The sequence below is a fragment of the Neolamprologus multifasciatus genome, chromosome 3, assembly GCF_963576455.1.
Source record: "Neolamprologus multifasciatus chromosome 3, fNeoMul1.2, whole genome shotgun sequence".
Taxonomy (NCBI): domain Eukaryota; kingdom Metazoa; phylum Chordata; class Actinopteri; order Cichliformes; family Cichlidae; genus Neolamprologus; species Neolamprologus multifasciatus.
Window position 1 is genome coordinate 47,252,773 of NC_140441.1, and position 15,640 is coordinate 47,268,412.

At 41.6% G+C, this 15,640-nt stretch overlaps 1 protein-coding gene across 2 annotated transcripts in view; it reads right to left on the reverse strand.

Annotated features, from left to right (window-relative positions):
* Nucleotides 1-15,339, reverse strand: part of lrch4 (leucine-rich repeats and calponin homology (CH) domain containing 4) — a 31,487-nt gene extending 16,148 nt beyond the window's left edge. For both annotated transcript variants that reach the window (XM_085153969.1, XM_085153968.1), the window contains exon 1: nucleotides 14,947-15,339. In XM_085153969.1, the coding sequence (XP_085010095.1) occupies nucleotides 14,947-15,118 (172 nt within the window). In that variant the 5' untranslated portion in view covers nucleotides 15,119-15,339. The remainder of the gene's footprint in view (nucleotides 1-14,946) is intronic.
* Between the last annotated feature and the right edge of the window lie 301 nt (nucleotides 15,340-15,640).

Here is a 15,640-nt window from a genome sequence, read left to right on the forward strand (position 1 = left end):
AGACAAAATGAACAATGTTTTAATGTTTAACTACGACATTTGTATTTACGTGCCACATTAAAATGTCCTTATCTAAAGAAAACATTTTCTTGAAAAAAATCTATAATTTCAAATACAGAGTAAATAAGATAAATATGCAAACTACACTAAAGCTTAAAAAATGCTCCGTGTTGTTTCTGACATTAATAGGAGGCAACGAGACGTTATGAAGGTGTGCATGTTAATATCCACCCAACACCCTCACGGCTCAGTTAGGGCTGTGCAATATGACCAAAATCTCATATCCCGATATAAGAATTCTATCGTCCCGACAACGATATAAATCACAAAAATTTAACATTTTCTGTAAATTCTGTGAATCTTTAACAGATGCATGAAACGATTTTTAGACATAAGTTAAGCTGTTTTCTTTGTGAGTATTTATTACACGGTGTGCTGCGGGGAAAAGCCTGTTCTAACGTTTGAGTCTAAGCTTTATTTTTTAGCACCTGGCGGCTCTTTTTTACTTCTCATCCGTAAATAATCTGCTCTTTCACGTGATTCAGTTTATTTTGAAAAGTCTCAACAGGATCTTGAGCTTTATTGTGAAAGGTTTATGTGGAACATAAACAAGCGGACACGCGATGGTGTTACCATCGTTGTTGCTAACCACAACGCATAAAAACAGGCGCTTGTCCGTCTGTAGTGTCGTTATATTAAATATAAGAGAAAGAGAGAACTTTAATAAATTAATATAGCCACTACAGTGACCATCAAAACCATGAAAAAAATATTGTAAACAGTTTATTTTGTGACACCACGAAACAAACGATAGTGTAAAATGAAACGATAGATGTTTTTATATCGTCATCCGATATATATCGTTATATCGAACAGCCCTAGGCTCAGTTTTACTGGTCCATGTACTTTTTTTATGGGCCTGTGAAAAACTTTACAATTTCATATTTTTAGATATTAAGACAAAATTTTATATTATTTCACTTTAAAAATGTTATGAAAGCCTTGAAATAAATGTGGTCTAGTACACCCCGGGCCCCCCTTTAGACTCACCCCTGTTTGCTTCCATATAAACTATGACGGCTGCCGTCAGCCTTCATTTAAAGATGGCACCAAGCTAAGGCTACGTCCACACTAATGCGTTTTCTCTCCGTTTTGGCCTCCCGTCCACACTGAGACGGCGTTTTCCTCAAGGAAAAATGCAGCGTTTTGAAAACACTCTCGAAAACGCATACATTTCAAAACGGAGCTGTCCCGTCGCAGTGTGGACACTCGAAAACGCAGACTTTCGAAAATGATGACACATTTTAGTCATGTGATGCAGTCATGTGACCAACTAAACAAAGATAGCAGAGGGCATTATACAGCAGTTTTGTGTGACAGCCCTATTAAAGATTAATATCAGTCTGCACATGCTCCAGAGAGCTTTTGCAACTTTGTACTTTTGTGTTACTCGCAGCAACAACTCCACCTCATTGTTAGTCTGTTTAAAAAACTTTTTGTTGCGACGTTTCAAAGAGCCAGAAAGTAAATAAGCAGAAGACAGAAATGAGGCAGGTCGAATCTTCTTACGTTTCGCGCATGCTCAGGACTGCAACGTAAGCGTTTTCGGCCATTTCAATGTGGACGCACAACTCTGTGAGTGTACAGAAAACGGCGTTTTCAGACAAAAACGCCGTTTTCAAATCTATCCGGGCTGGAGTGGACGTGGTCTGAGTTAACAGTTCATCTGCATATCTGAAACCTCTGTGGAGGCTTACAGCAGACTTGTCTGTGTGAAACAACAGCGATGGAGGAGCTACAAAGTTTGTTTTTCATCACGGTTTGTTGGTCTGCTGATGGACGACTGCTGCTAGCTTTGTTAGGTTTGAATGCTGCGCTGCCATTTTGGATGCTACAAACACATTTTCTTTTCCCTGACTCACTTTACCTGTCATTGTTTGATTACTTAGATATAAAAATGCTTTGTTAATATAAACATATATCATGTTTATGGTTATTAAATGACTCCTTCTTGTTGGCTGTATTTCAATCAAAGAAAATTCAGACCAGCTAGATCTGTATGTGTTCACCCAATGAGAAGTAATTACTTTCAAACAACGACTTTCATTGCTAAGCATCGCACATGCTGCTGCACACTCTGGAAAAAGTTCAAATCTAACCAAGCAGGAACAAATGTTGGATCGCTGTTAAGCTAACGCATCATCAGAGCTACTTTCTGCATCTTGAATATCAAGGGTAAGTAATGCATGTGTACAAATATAGACCTGAATATATTCATTTCTGTAGGAGTAGCGAGTAACCCTCTACCTTCATGTCACAAGTCGTTCAGTGTTACCCTGTCTCACAGGATTATCGGCCACTTCAGGATATCTGCTGACCTGGATCGACTCCCGTTAAAATACCACAGTGGGTGTGGAGATGTTTCACCAGGCTTAAGAACAGGTCAGCGATTATTAGCTCGGAGAAACTGGATCAAAAATATAAACAAGGAAAAGCACACAACAAGAAAAAACAGTATGCAGGTTATAGCAAGCTCTCACTTGCCCTGTGCCACCGTCACACTCTGTGGGTATTTTCCAGTAAAAGTCACAGGCCTAACCAGTTTGAGCCCTGGTCCACATGCAGACACTCTGACAGTGAGCAGAGAGCCGTCAACAGCTGCTGTGGATCAATGATTGTGCTGTGGCCAGAGGGCACAGTAAAACACAGGGTAATGAACCCTGTTAGCAGTGAACCCTGAAGCTCCACGTCTGCTATAAGGGACCTAAATATATATAAACACTGTCAGATTAACCATAACGTCTCACTGTCAATGCCATTAAGTACAGACATCATGGTGAAGCTAACTGGAACGTGACATTTCACAGCATTTGCGCATCCATCAGGTTCATTGATGCTTTTTGTTCTCAATGGATGGAGTTTGTTTACTGCCACAAATGATATGGCAGACAGTGAGCTGGCATATCAACACGTCCATCACATACAGCAGGTACACGTCACCAAGTTTCCCAGTAAATATATTTCTAAAGGTGCTCCTGACGCAAAGAAATCCAACCATAGATGTCCATAAATTATGTGTAATAATAAGAAATGACAAAGGGAACAGGTATTGAACGCATGAAGAAAGAGAGGTGCAAAAGCACATGGAAAGTCATGCGACCAGCTGAAATCTACCAGTAACTAGAAACCAGTCCTCCCACTTAGTACAGATGAATATCAGCTGGTTGAGACCCAACTAATGGGCCATAAAAAGGTGTGTCATTACCGAGGTGCCCCACAAGAAACATCTGATCAGGGTTAAAACCAATGAACTCTCTCTCTTCACAAACCTGTTGTTGGAAAACATACTGACGGCTCCAAAAGCACAAAGACGGCGAGCAGGTGCTCGCCATGAGATGCCAGACAGACGAGTGAGAAGACTGATCAGAAGAGCTCTCCAAGATCCAAGAGAGCCATGGCCTACGCTCACCCTCACCACACACTCCAGCGCTAAAGAAGAAAGCATCCTGAGGCGTGTTTAAAGTTTGGTGACAAACATTCAGACGAGCCTGTGAATAACTGGTCAGATGAGACGGTGAAACACGTCTGGAGGAAGGACCATCGCGCTCTGGGCACGCTTCATGTAACTGAAGGAAGGATGAATGGAAGACGTACCGAGACCTTCTGCTGCCAGGATGATGAAGATGAAATGAAGACAATGATCCCAAACACACGGCCAAGGAGACTGAATTGGTTAAGAAAATAAAGCTGGTGCAGCCAATCGCCTGACTCTAATCTGACATCTGTGGAAAGAGCTAAAGGTCAGAGTTCAAAGTAGGGGCTTATGGAGCAGGTCATCAGGATCTGAAGGCTGTTTATGTGGAAGAATGGGCCAAAGTCATGTGACTTGTTTCTCTATACAGGACGTGTCCTCATCAAGGCTTCTGTACAAAGTATTAAATACATTAAATACATACTTTCCTGTTTCACTGTGTCATTACACACAAGTCAACATCTATAGTTTCATTTCTTTGCATGTGTGGATGGCTTATTACTGACACTCGGTCACAATGCCAGCATGTTTACTTTTAAATACTTAATCCGCCCTCTGCACCTGACTGGTCAGAATAAATTCATTTTTAATAATAAATATCTGTTATTATGCTGCCTTACCTTCAGCTGGAGCTGGGCAAGTTTTCCAAAATTTAAAAGTAGGGAAGGTGTATTTACTGGAACAACGAAAGCAGATCATGAAGCTTAAAAGGGGGCTGAAGGTTTTAAACAGATCAGTAGAAAGAGGAGGATTCTCCAGTCAGAGCAAAGCTCTGCATCTAATTACAGGCTCTGCAGGAGGTTTTATCCTGGACACTTACATGACCTCTCACACATTGATCAGACAGAACTCGGTGGAAGGCAGAGGGCTTCCAAACACCTACAGCATGATAACACAGGACACAAGCTCGAGACATCAAACAGGTTTAAACTCATTGTTTAAACAAGAAAAAAGTCAAATGAAGTCATCGGCCCTCTTATGTTCCACCCTGTATTGCATAACAGCCTGAGGAGCTGCTCAGCACACGTTTGTTTGTGTTATGAGCGTCATTTGATCACAGCTGACACACTGAAACTTTACAGCCTTCAAAGTCTGAATATTTATCCAGGTAAGATGGACAGATGGACATAACCTGGACTTCATCTGCACAAAACGCATCTATGGCTACGTCCACACGTACACGGGTATTTTTGAAAACGGAGATTTTCCGTTTTAAAAAATAATCCCGTCCACACGTAAAGGCAGAAATGAAGGAAAACGCTGCTAGGAACATGCCAAAGCAGCAGGTGGCGATATATTCCTAACCGTGTAGAAATGTTGGCCAATCAGAAGTCTAGAAGCCTGGTGAGAAAAAGTAAACAAAGCTGGGGCATAGAAGCAGAACTGAGTCGTATGTGTGGAGGGACAGTAACTGTGTGTGTATATGTAAGCATTTAAACACTGCAGAGAGAACAATTAACAGTAACAGTATTGTAGAAATTCATTTCACCGAAACAATAACGTGGCGCACAGTGTGACGTCAAAAAAGGCGCACACCTTTGACGCTGCGTTTTCTCAGTTTTTCTCATCCACACGTAAATGCAAAAACGGAGTTTTCAAAAATATCCACCCTGGCCGGAGTTTTTAAAAATCTCAGTTTTCAGTGACCGAAAACGCCGTTTACGTGTGGACGGAAGGTGCAAACGCATAGAAAAATCTGCGTTTTCAAAAATACCCGGGTACGTGTGGACGTAGCCTATGTTTCATGAGAAAGTCACCACTACTACAAAATACAGCAGTGTCTCCCACAAGTACTTGGGCGAGTACTCGTGAGCCCCGACATATATTATTTAAACTCAGTTTAAACACCTTTTTTCCCTCCCATTGTTTCTGAACGATCTCCGGCCTCTTATTTCACCTTCAGTTTGCTGGTTTGTCAGCAGCTGATTGGAACAAATGAGCTGAGTCATTTTTATTGTTAGAAATATCAGTAGTGTAAATTATGTAAATGTAAATATCATTATATAAGCCATTGGCTATGCTGTCCACCCCTGCTGTACATTTATTTACCAGCTTTAGTCGTTTCTATGATGTGAATGATGCTCTGCATGAAACTGACCAGGTGAAGACCACATCGTGAATGACATATTATAGAAATAGCATTTCATTGTTGTTCACGTTAACTGTGGTGGCTGATATCATATAAACAACATATGCACATTTGACAAACAAAATAAAATAACATTTCTTTAGTTGAATTTATGAAACATAGACAAAAACATTACAGTTTGACATCATAAAAATAGTATTTCTGCACCAATGAGGTGATTCCCAAAAAGCTATTAGCCAAAATGTTGGCACCTTTAGCATGCTGTGCTTAAAACAATTAGAGGGAATTGGATAACTCAAAGACGTGACGGGGCTAAAAATGACTTAAAATGAAATCTGATCCTTTGTTTGCAGACGCTTCATCACAAACTCTCACTGGAAGATGTGTTGTCAAGAAGCCATCTCTAAGGAAGGGAAATGAGATCAACACTGAGGTGGATCCAGTTACACAAACACTGCACTGAAAATCAGTAGCAACACAGCTCAGAGTGATGAATCCAGATTTGAAACTGTCATTGCATGAAGGGGGTTTGATGTTTAGCAGATCTTATGAAAAACTGGCTGCATTACTGATTGTCCCATATCACGTTTGCTGCACACTCTCCACCTGCCTGTGCTGAGGTGTGTTCACGTTAACAACATGAGCCTGAGTTAGTGGGCAGGCACCACTGCCAACAAAAGAACTGAGAAGACACAAATAAATGAGTCACAAGGAGAGAGCTGTAGGCAAACGTGTGCGTCACTTTTTTGTAATAACATGAAACAACTTAGCAACAAGTGCTCGACATATGAGACAACCTTACATTTGTATTCGTGTGTTCGTGTGTGTCAGAACGTCTAATACTGACTGACAGTTATAGACTAAAGTTACTTTACTAGAGTTCGACCAACCACGCGTCTTGGAAATGACCTCGTTCGACTACTTTACGGCATTAAATATGCACTGAACACGAGCATTCCTGCTGCCGTGAGCGACTACAGCGACATCAAGCTTTATTATACATTCGGTTTAGCGCCATGTAGCAACCAGCTACCTCTTCCCCTCACCCTGGCTCTTTTTCATAAGACAGCATCAGACCGCAACGTCTGTTCTGATGCTGTTTGTTTCGCAATGTTGCCAGTGACAACACAACTCTGTGTCTGCTGTAAGACAGGATGTGGCTGTGTGGATTCCTGTTACAGTGTTAGTGATAGCAAGCCGATGAGCAGCACTACAGACAGAAGCTAAAGGCATTCGGTATGGCGTGTGTGAGAGTAGACCGAAACTGCACTATTTCATTAGGTGGGAATCTAAATGTTTCTGTGAGTGATGGAGACGTGCAGCGAGATCATAGCGAGATGTTTGGATATGACCCGATCTTAACCAGCAGCGTGTTTCCTACCAGCAGTATAACTAGCAGCTCTGACTCATGTGAAACAGACTGAGAATGTTGCCTCATTATTTGAAGCCCTTATTATTTTATTCATTATCTTTTAACCTGTCACACCTCCCGTCTTCTTTCTGTTAAAGCCATACAGACTGCAGGTTTTGCTTTAGCTCCATATGCAAAGCTCAGTGTGTCCATGCAAAAGGCAGAACATGCTGCTCAGCACACTGACAAACAAATAGTACGACACAATGCATGATGGGCATGAAAAACTAAATCTAACTAAATAAATGTTCCATGGTGGTTGGAGGTAAAAACATATAAATAACATTGTTTAAAGACTTCTTTTTAGTTTTAGTTTGTTTTCCACTGAGTTATCAGCTTTGTCACTGGTTAGCTAACAGAAACTATTGTAAGTCTACTAACTGCTACCAACCAACCAAACCCAGTGATGTAAAGGTTTGTAATGGCACCAAACGTGTCCTAGAAACTCTGAGCACTTATGTCTTACATGCAGTTGCACAGTTTGAGGACAGGGAGGCTCCATAACTGACCTAAACTACAGTTTGTATAAATCTGTTAAACTACTTTCCTTTCATTTAAACTCACCTGAACCTACCTCGATTAAAGACACTAACAACCTACAGCCACATTATTAAGAAGCACATATTTCATCTATCAAATTGTAAAAACGTTGACGTTTGCTACAATAATAACAATAATAATAACAATAATAATAATAACAATAATAATAATAATAATAATAATAAATGGGTATATGTGCACATACAGTATTTACTTCAACCCCTCGAGGCCCCGTCTTCTACCCACTTGCACAGTAAATCTGCTGTTACATAAGAGAGGCACGGCCTCAACTTTCATTATAGAGGAGGCGGTCCTCTCCACACAATTAGATTATTTACACACCAATAGTGGTAGATTGTGTTTCAGGGAAAAACACAGGACTATGTGACCTGGGTTTATGGATCATGTGGTCTCTAGCTCATGTGTGTTGTCATGGCCCCGTAAGACAGAACGTGTTATTTTTTCTCCTATACCAGACTATTTAAGATAAGATAACTCTCTATTGTTATTGCACAGTCATACATAGTACAATGAGATTGGAAAACTGTCCTACGTTGGCACTACATATAACACAACACGACACGATATGACACATCACAACACAGTATATTAACTTAGTAATAAAAAAAGAAGAATAAGCATATGTGTATTGCACACTGTTATTATTGCACATTAATTATAATTGCACCTTGTTATAAATATTATTTTTAACCTCCCCCCCAAAGAAGTCCAGGGAGGTAGCCAGTCAGGTCAGCTATTTGCATTGATCAGGGCTGTTGCCCTGTTGTAAAAGCTGTCCTATTTGGGAATTTGACAAACATTAAATTCGTTTCAAAAATGAAGATGGTCGATTACTTCATATTTTTTAATGAAACAGGTTAACTTTAAACTTTTAACTGGAAAAATGGTAACTTATTGTTGGAATTTACATCCAGTTTGTAGTGGTTAACAGGCTACGACTTCCTGAATAATAAAGTAGCCTGGAACGCCGGACCTGTTGGAATTTAATGTATTTAAAACAATGTGGTTAAACAACAACAAACAGCTTTAACAAGGAAAGAAAAACATATCAGCAGGAGGAAACTCTACACTCACATACAGTGAAACTTATGCAAGTTCCAAAGAGAACGTTCAGTTCAGTTCAGCTCTATTTAAACTAGCACCAAATCACAACAACAGTCACCTCAAGTCACTTATTAGTGTAAGAAAAGGAGCCCACAATAACAGAAAACTCCAATAATCAGACGACCCCCTATGAGCAAGCACTTTGGTGACAGTGGGAAGGAAGAATTCCCTTTAAACAGGAAGAAACCTCTGGAAGAACCAGGCTCGGGGAGGGGCAGGGCTTAGAAAGACAGGACAAACCATAAACTATTGTCAGTCCTTACAAACAGATCAAAATAACAGTAACATGTCTCACAACTTCCTACACACTGAAGACCAACAGCTATGGGAACGTTGGAGTTCTGACTACACACAGACACACACACAGACCCACACACACAGACACACACAGGCCACAGACCCAAACTAGTTATCGTCCTTAAGGCTGAAGACAGACTCTGGATCAGAGAGAAAAAACAGCAGCAACCTTTAAAGCAAACAGATGTTTGTTACTAAAAGCACCACCATGAAAAGATGTCATACTGAAAACTCACTCTGAACTAAAATGAAAGACTCTGATTAACAGAGCCATCCATGAAGACCACCAGGCTGCCCTGTTAGCCAAAAAAATAAAAAAAAACAACCCCTTTTCCTCATAATGAGATGTCCCATCTAGTCTTATCAGTTCATGAGACGCTCGTTCAGCATTCCCATGGATATGTTTGAGGAAACTGGTGGTTGGTTCATTGACTCACTGCGATGTTTTTAGTCTTTTACACTGACATGACAGCTGGATGGAAACATGGTGCCTGTCAGGGAGCAGGGAGGCTCACAGAAAAAGCAGAACTAAAGACTGAGTGAACATGCCGCCCACATCCGCAGAGTAAAGGAAATAAGACCTCTCTCTCACAGAGCAGACGCCAGCTACTGACGAACAAGACTCGAATCCATACAGAATCCATACTGAAGCCACACAGCAGGCAAAATAAGTATTGAACACATCACCAATTTTCTTAGTACATATATTTGTAGTAGCACCAATTGCTCAGGTGTGATTTTGTCCCGGATCTCATTATTCAGAGGGCGCTCTCTGCACCGGGGCTGTGATCGACCGTGGCTGCTGGGGCTCTGTGGGTCCTCTCAGCCTGGCTGGGGGGCTTCTTTGCCTCCCTCCTGCTGTGTGCCCAGCCTGGAGGCTGCGGTCTGTGACCGGCTTCCGGTGCAGACGGCTCCCCATGATAGTGTTTCCTCACTTGGCTCATGCGTACCCAGTCCAATTTTACTTTTTAAGTGTGTGCGTGTGTGTGTGTGTGTGTGGAGGGGAGGGGGGGCTGCTTTTAACCATGTAAAGCACTTTGTGCTACATTTTCTTTTTGTATGAAAAGTGCTTTATAAATAAAGATTGATTGATTGATTGATTGATTATTACACATAACTTATGGACCTCTGTGATTGATGTCTTTAGCATCTGTGGGCTGAATGGGTCGCTACAGGCGTCTGGTGAAAATTTCATCTCATTAGCATCTTTAGAAATATATTTAATTTGTTCAATACTTATTTTACCCACTGTGTGTTAAAGTGTCACCGAGTTCACAAAGTACAGGATAGGTTTGTAGCTTCTAGCAACACTTCCCAAACATGTTCCCTTGGATCCCCTGTGGAGGCACCGTGGGCAGACACACACTGCACTGTGGGCCCCTGCAGGGGTTGGTGCTAGCATACCTATATTATACCCACACACAACTGCTCAAGTGTGGACAAGAACCCCCAAGGGATTAATGTCTCTACCCAGACTCAACAAGATATACTATGGAGCTGCTTACAGAAAAAAAGTGAATCACATATGGCCTAATACCATTGACTTCTTTAGTTGGTCAGCAGCACATCAATAAGGTCTCCATCACTCTTTCTCTGCCCGTTGCTGACAGTGTGATGGCTGGAGATTAATAATAACTGATAATTGAATGTAGTGGTGGATAAACATATAGTGACTGAAGAAGAAACACCCAGTGCATCAATGGAGTCCCTCAGCAGCCTACGTCTATTGCAGCATAACTAAGGGAGGATTCAGGGTCACCTGGTCCAGCCCTAACTATATGCTTTAGCAAAAAGGAAAGTTTTAAGCCTAATCTTAAAAGTAGAGATAGTGTCCGTCTCCTGAATCCAAACTGGAAGTTGGTTCCACAGAAGAGGGGCCTGAAAACTGAAGACTCTGCCTCCCATTCTACTTTTAAATACTCTAGGAACAACAAGTAGGCCTGCAGAGCGAGAGCGAAGTGCTCTAATAGGGTGATATGGTACTACAAGGTTATTAAGATAAGATGGGGCCTGATTATTTATGTGAGGAGCAGGATTTTGAATTCTGGATTTAACAGGAAGCCAATGAAGGGAAGCCAAAACAGGAGAAATCTGCTCTCTCTTTCTAGTCCCTGTCAGTACTCTTGATGCAGCATTTTGGATTAACTGAAGGCTTTTCAGGGAGTTTTTTGGACATCCTGATAATAATGAATTGCAGTCGTCCAGCCTGGAAGTAATAAATGCATGAACTAGTTTTTCAGCGTCACTCTGAGACAGGATATTTCTAATTTTAGAGATGTTGCGCAAATGGAAGAACGCAGTCTTACATATTTGTTTAATATGTGCGTTGAAGGACATATCCTGGTCAAAAATGACTCCAATGTTTCTCACAGTGTTACTGGAGGCCAAGGTAATGCCATCCAGAGTAAGAATCTGGTTAGATACCATATTTCTAAGCTTTTCAGCGCCGAGTACAATGACCTCAGTTTTATCTGAGTTAAGAAGCAGAAAGTTAGTGGCCATCCAGGTCTTTATGTCTTTAAGACATTCCTGCAGTTTAACTAATTGGTGTGTGTTATCTGGCTTCATGGACAGATAGAGCTGGGTGTCATCTGCATAGCAGTGAAAATGTATGCTATGTCTTCTAATGATGCTGCCTAGGGGAAGCATGTATAATGTAAACAGAATTGGTCCTAGCACTGAACCCTGTGGAACTCCATAATTAACCTCAGTGTGTGAAGAGGACTCTCCATTTACATGCACAAATTGGAGTCTATTAGATAGATATGATACAAACCACTGCAGTGCAATACCTGTAATACCTACAGCATGTTCTAATCGCTCTAATAGGATATTATGGTCAACAGTATCGAATGCTGCACTAAGGTCAAGAAGGACAAGCACAGAGATGAGTCCACTGTCAGAGGCCATAAGAAGATCATTTGTAACCTTCACTGAAGCTGTTGGTGGTTATGAACGGTGTCCGTCAATTGAACGGGTGGTGGTGGTGGTGTGGACATGAGGCAGCCAGTCATCACAGAATGCATTTCAAACAGGATCACCAGGAGCAATGGTACCTTCTAACATACTTTTGTTTATGTATCACCAAATATGCAATACATGAGATTTTTCTAAAGCGAGAATGTTGTTGTGGTCGATTTGCCAAGATAAGATAATTACTCCAACATTATCTGAGATGTCAGGTCTAGAATCAGCTCTGATGTTGATGTGTGAGCCTCACAAACAGAAGCTGTCAATAACCAGAAGGGACAGGACCGAGGAAGATTTATTACAATAAATAACAGTGTGGGACAGAGGTGGTAATACCAGTACTCTATCGTATTGTTTTTGCCTTATACGCTTCATTTCCAAATATGAAGACATGATGGGTGGCTCTAGACTTTGGCACATAACTGTATCTATATGAAAAATGTAAAACATAAATAAATGCACACACACACCAAGTGAGCAGCTGGGGTCCTGAGTGCCGGCTGTCCAAATCCCCTCGTGCTCTCAGCATAGCTGTACGACCAACAGGCCCCCAGCAGCCTTTTTTAGGAATTTGGAGACGTGGCGAACGACCCTACAGGACAACTTCAATTCTTCAACGATTTTCTTTTTAAAATGCTTAAGAAAAAGTTACATAAGTTTCTCAGCAGTCCATTTAATCTGCTTGATGCATTGAAGCATACTTGGGGATTAGCCGAAACCTAACCTCACAGCACTACAGCCCCAGAACAGCTCGGTGAATCAGCACTAACTGAGTACGTCCCTTACAATCACAGAATCAGTGGGTGCAGAGTTTTCTGCTGATATAACATCTGTGTCAGGAGGCACAACTACCAAGTATTCCTGTGAAACTCAAAGCATCTCATTAGGCAAGACACTCAAATACAGGCTAGATGCTACAAAAACATGTATGCAGCACAGTGTCTGCAACCTTCTACATACAAGAGACTGACTCTCTGTCTCCTGCTAAACAACGACTGAGTCACTGTGAGCCAGTGTGAATGACAGATGTCAGCAGCTGCCTTGTTAATGAGGACAACTGAAACGCTGATTTCAAGATTCTGCCACATGCCTCGCAAATGTATTAAACTTTAAATAAAAAATGCTTTAAGTAACTAACACATTTGTTAAAGGGCTGTGTGTCACTGCTTCTCCAATCAAGCCACAAATACGTAGTATATGAAAGTCTGTGCACCACTGCATCTGCAAATTTAATTCTCTGCTAAGACTTCAGTCTCCAAATGTTCAATCCATGCACTTAACCTTATAGTGTGAAGAGTATGTAAACAGAATTATCATTAACAGTCTCAGCGGCATTCACTTTGATGATATAGTGATGAAAGCCTGAAATACTTCCTCATCCTTTATTATCAAAAAGCACCGACTGAGTGACACACAGGAAAAATGATGTGTCAAGTAGGCATTTAAGTGAGGCCTTGGGACATAAACACCCAATAAAAATTCAAGCATCGTAGCCTCTTTCATATCACAGTTACCACTCAGTGAGAGAAATCAGAGCTTAAGCTGATGGATAAACTCAAACACCCAGCTAAATGATAAAGATTAGGGCAGCAATACTGTAATTAAAAGATGTCCAGGTATATGTTGCAGCTTATTTTAGCTTTTATTTTTTAACCTCCCACCCTGTCACAGCACATGTCTGACCTCCCTGAGCCTGGTTCTGCCAGAGGTTTCTTCCTGTTAAAAAGGAGTTTTCCTTCCCACTGTTGATAACAATCAGGATGAATCTGGTTGTTTGGGTTTATCTGTATTAGCATCAAATCTTTACCTAAAGTGCCGAGGTGACTGTTGTTGTGATTTGGGCCTCTATACACTGAACTGAATCAGCCCAAAAAATGTTACAAAAGATTTTTACTGTTGGGTATTACTGGATCCCACCTCTTATTTTGAAAGATCAGATGCTGCTAACCAGCTAGCCCAGTTTCAAGTCCAGTTTCTCTGCTGCAGCTGATCAAATCACTGTTGCAGAGGATGTCGTTCAGATGCCTCTCCTTCAGGCCACGAGGGCCCATTTCACACAGAGTAGTGGCTTTAAATGCTGTGCTTGAATCTTTCATCCAACACAGGTTCTTGAACAGGTTCACACTTCTTCCACTACTGATCTTTAATGTAAAACCACGACATCCCAACATTAATGCTGTACACAGCTATCCCCCACAGTCATGAGTGCCCCACTCACGCCGTAAAGACCCAGATGGTTACAATATGCAAAGCAGCAGCAGCAGCACTGCGATCAGACTAATTTCACCCGCTTGGATGAGGTAATCCTCTTTCAGCATCGCTAGGCTAATCCACACCTACTTCACTGTTTTTACTACTTTTACTCTGTTACCAACAGCACTCTGCTTTGAGCGATAATGATAACTAGCATGAATCACCGGTAAACACAAAGTCTAAACCCCGTGGAGGGTTTCACATAAGTTGAGGAAGAGGAACTCGTCTGGCGTTTTTTCCTTTTCTCGTTGGAAGTTAGCTTCCTGAGAATAGCAGCTTTCTTAAAAGCGATAATTATGACTGTGCTCAACTAGAAACGGAATTACAACCTCATATGTTTGAAGCTCTTAAAGCAGAAACGTTATATTGGACGCTAACGGCGCCGCTCAGGCCGGTGGGAGACGGGCCAGCTGTACGAGGCTGAATCCCCGTTAGAGATACTTGACGTTCATACGGTTAGTCACGTTAACCTGCCGAAGCAAGAAGTCGCTATGAAACACATAAAACAAGTTAAAACGTAGAGTGGCTGGTCACGTAGCTATGACAGGATCGAGGAAACTTGTTTCTTTGAAAACAGTGTTGTGCAACGCGGCGGGGAGGGGAAGGATGAGTGTTCGCCCTGAGCAGAAAGAAGCAGGTGGCGATACAACAAAAGGCGTCTCTCATAATTAAAGCTAGCATGATGGCAGGCTTTTTCAACTTACTTAGAAAAGTGAAAAACAAGCTAACCTGCGTGTGTTATGTCGGACAGGTCATAGTTCTTGGCGCTCCGAGGAAACTCCTTCAGTTTACGGTTTGACAAGTTGAGAGCCCCGCTCGTGGCAGCCTCCTCGAGCGCTTTTTCCACGCTACGACTGGCCGCTACTGTGGCAGGCAGCTGGGCTCCATCCCCAGCAGCCATCAAACGTACAGGTCTACCTCCTCTTACACTTTGTTTGAAGCGTCCACTCCACGTTCATACCCTGTAGGTCCGTGTAAAATCCAGAGTGGGCGTTCTTCGTGGACACTTTCAAAGCAGGGAATTATTTCTTTTTTTAACGCAGGCTTCGCTCAACAACGGAAGCTCTCGATTCCGTTACTGAACGAGGGGCTGTCAATCTTCCAGGAAGTCGCGTCAAGCTACAAAATGTCGCGACTGTTTTACGGGAAGCCCGGGTCTCTCCTTCAAAATAAAATACCAGAACCAAAATAAAATAGTGTAGTAAACCTCCGACGGTTATGAGTGCTGCTCTGTATGTGGCAGGCTTTTAGCAGAGCAAACAGAAAAATAAAATTGGACCAATAAAAGAGCTCACAATACTGATAACTGTGCATATTTTAAGTAACTAACTAAACTCATTTTTAGCGATAGATGATATGGTTTGGACATTTTATCGTCAGTTGTGATAATTTTAGGTTCAGATTTTGACTTCTAGGCTGCTCG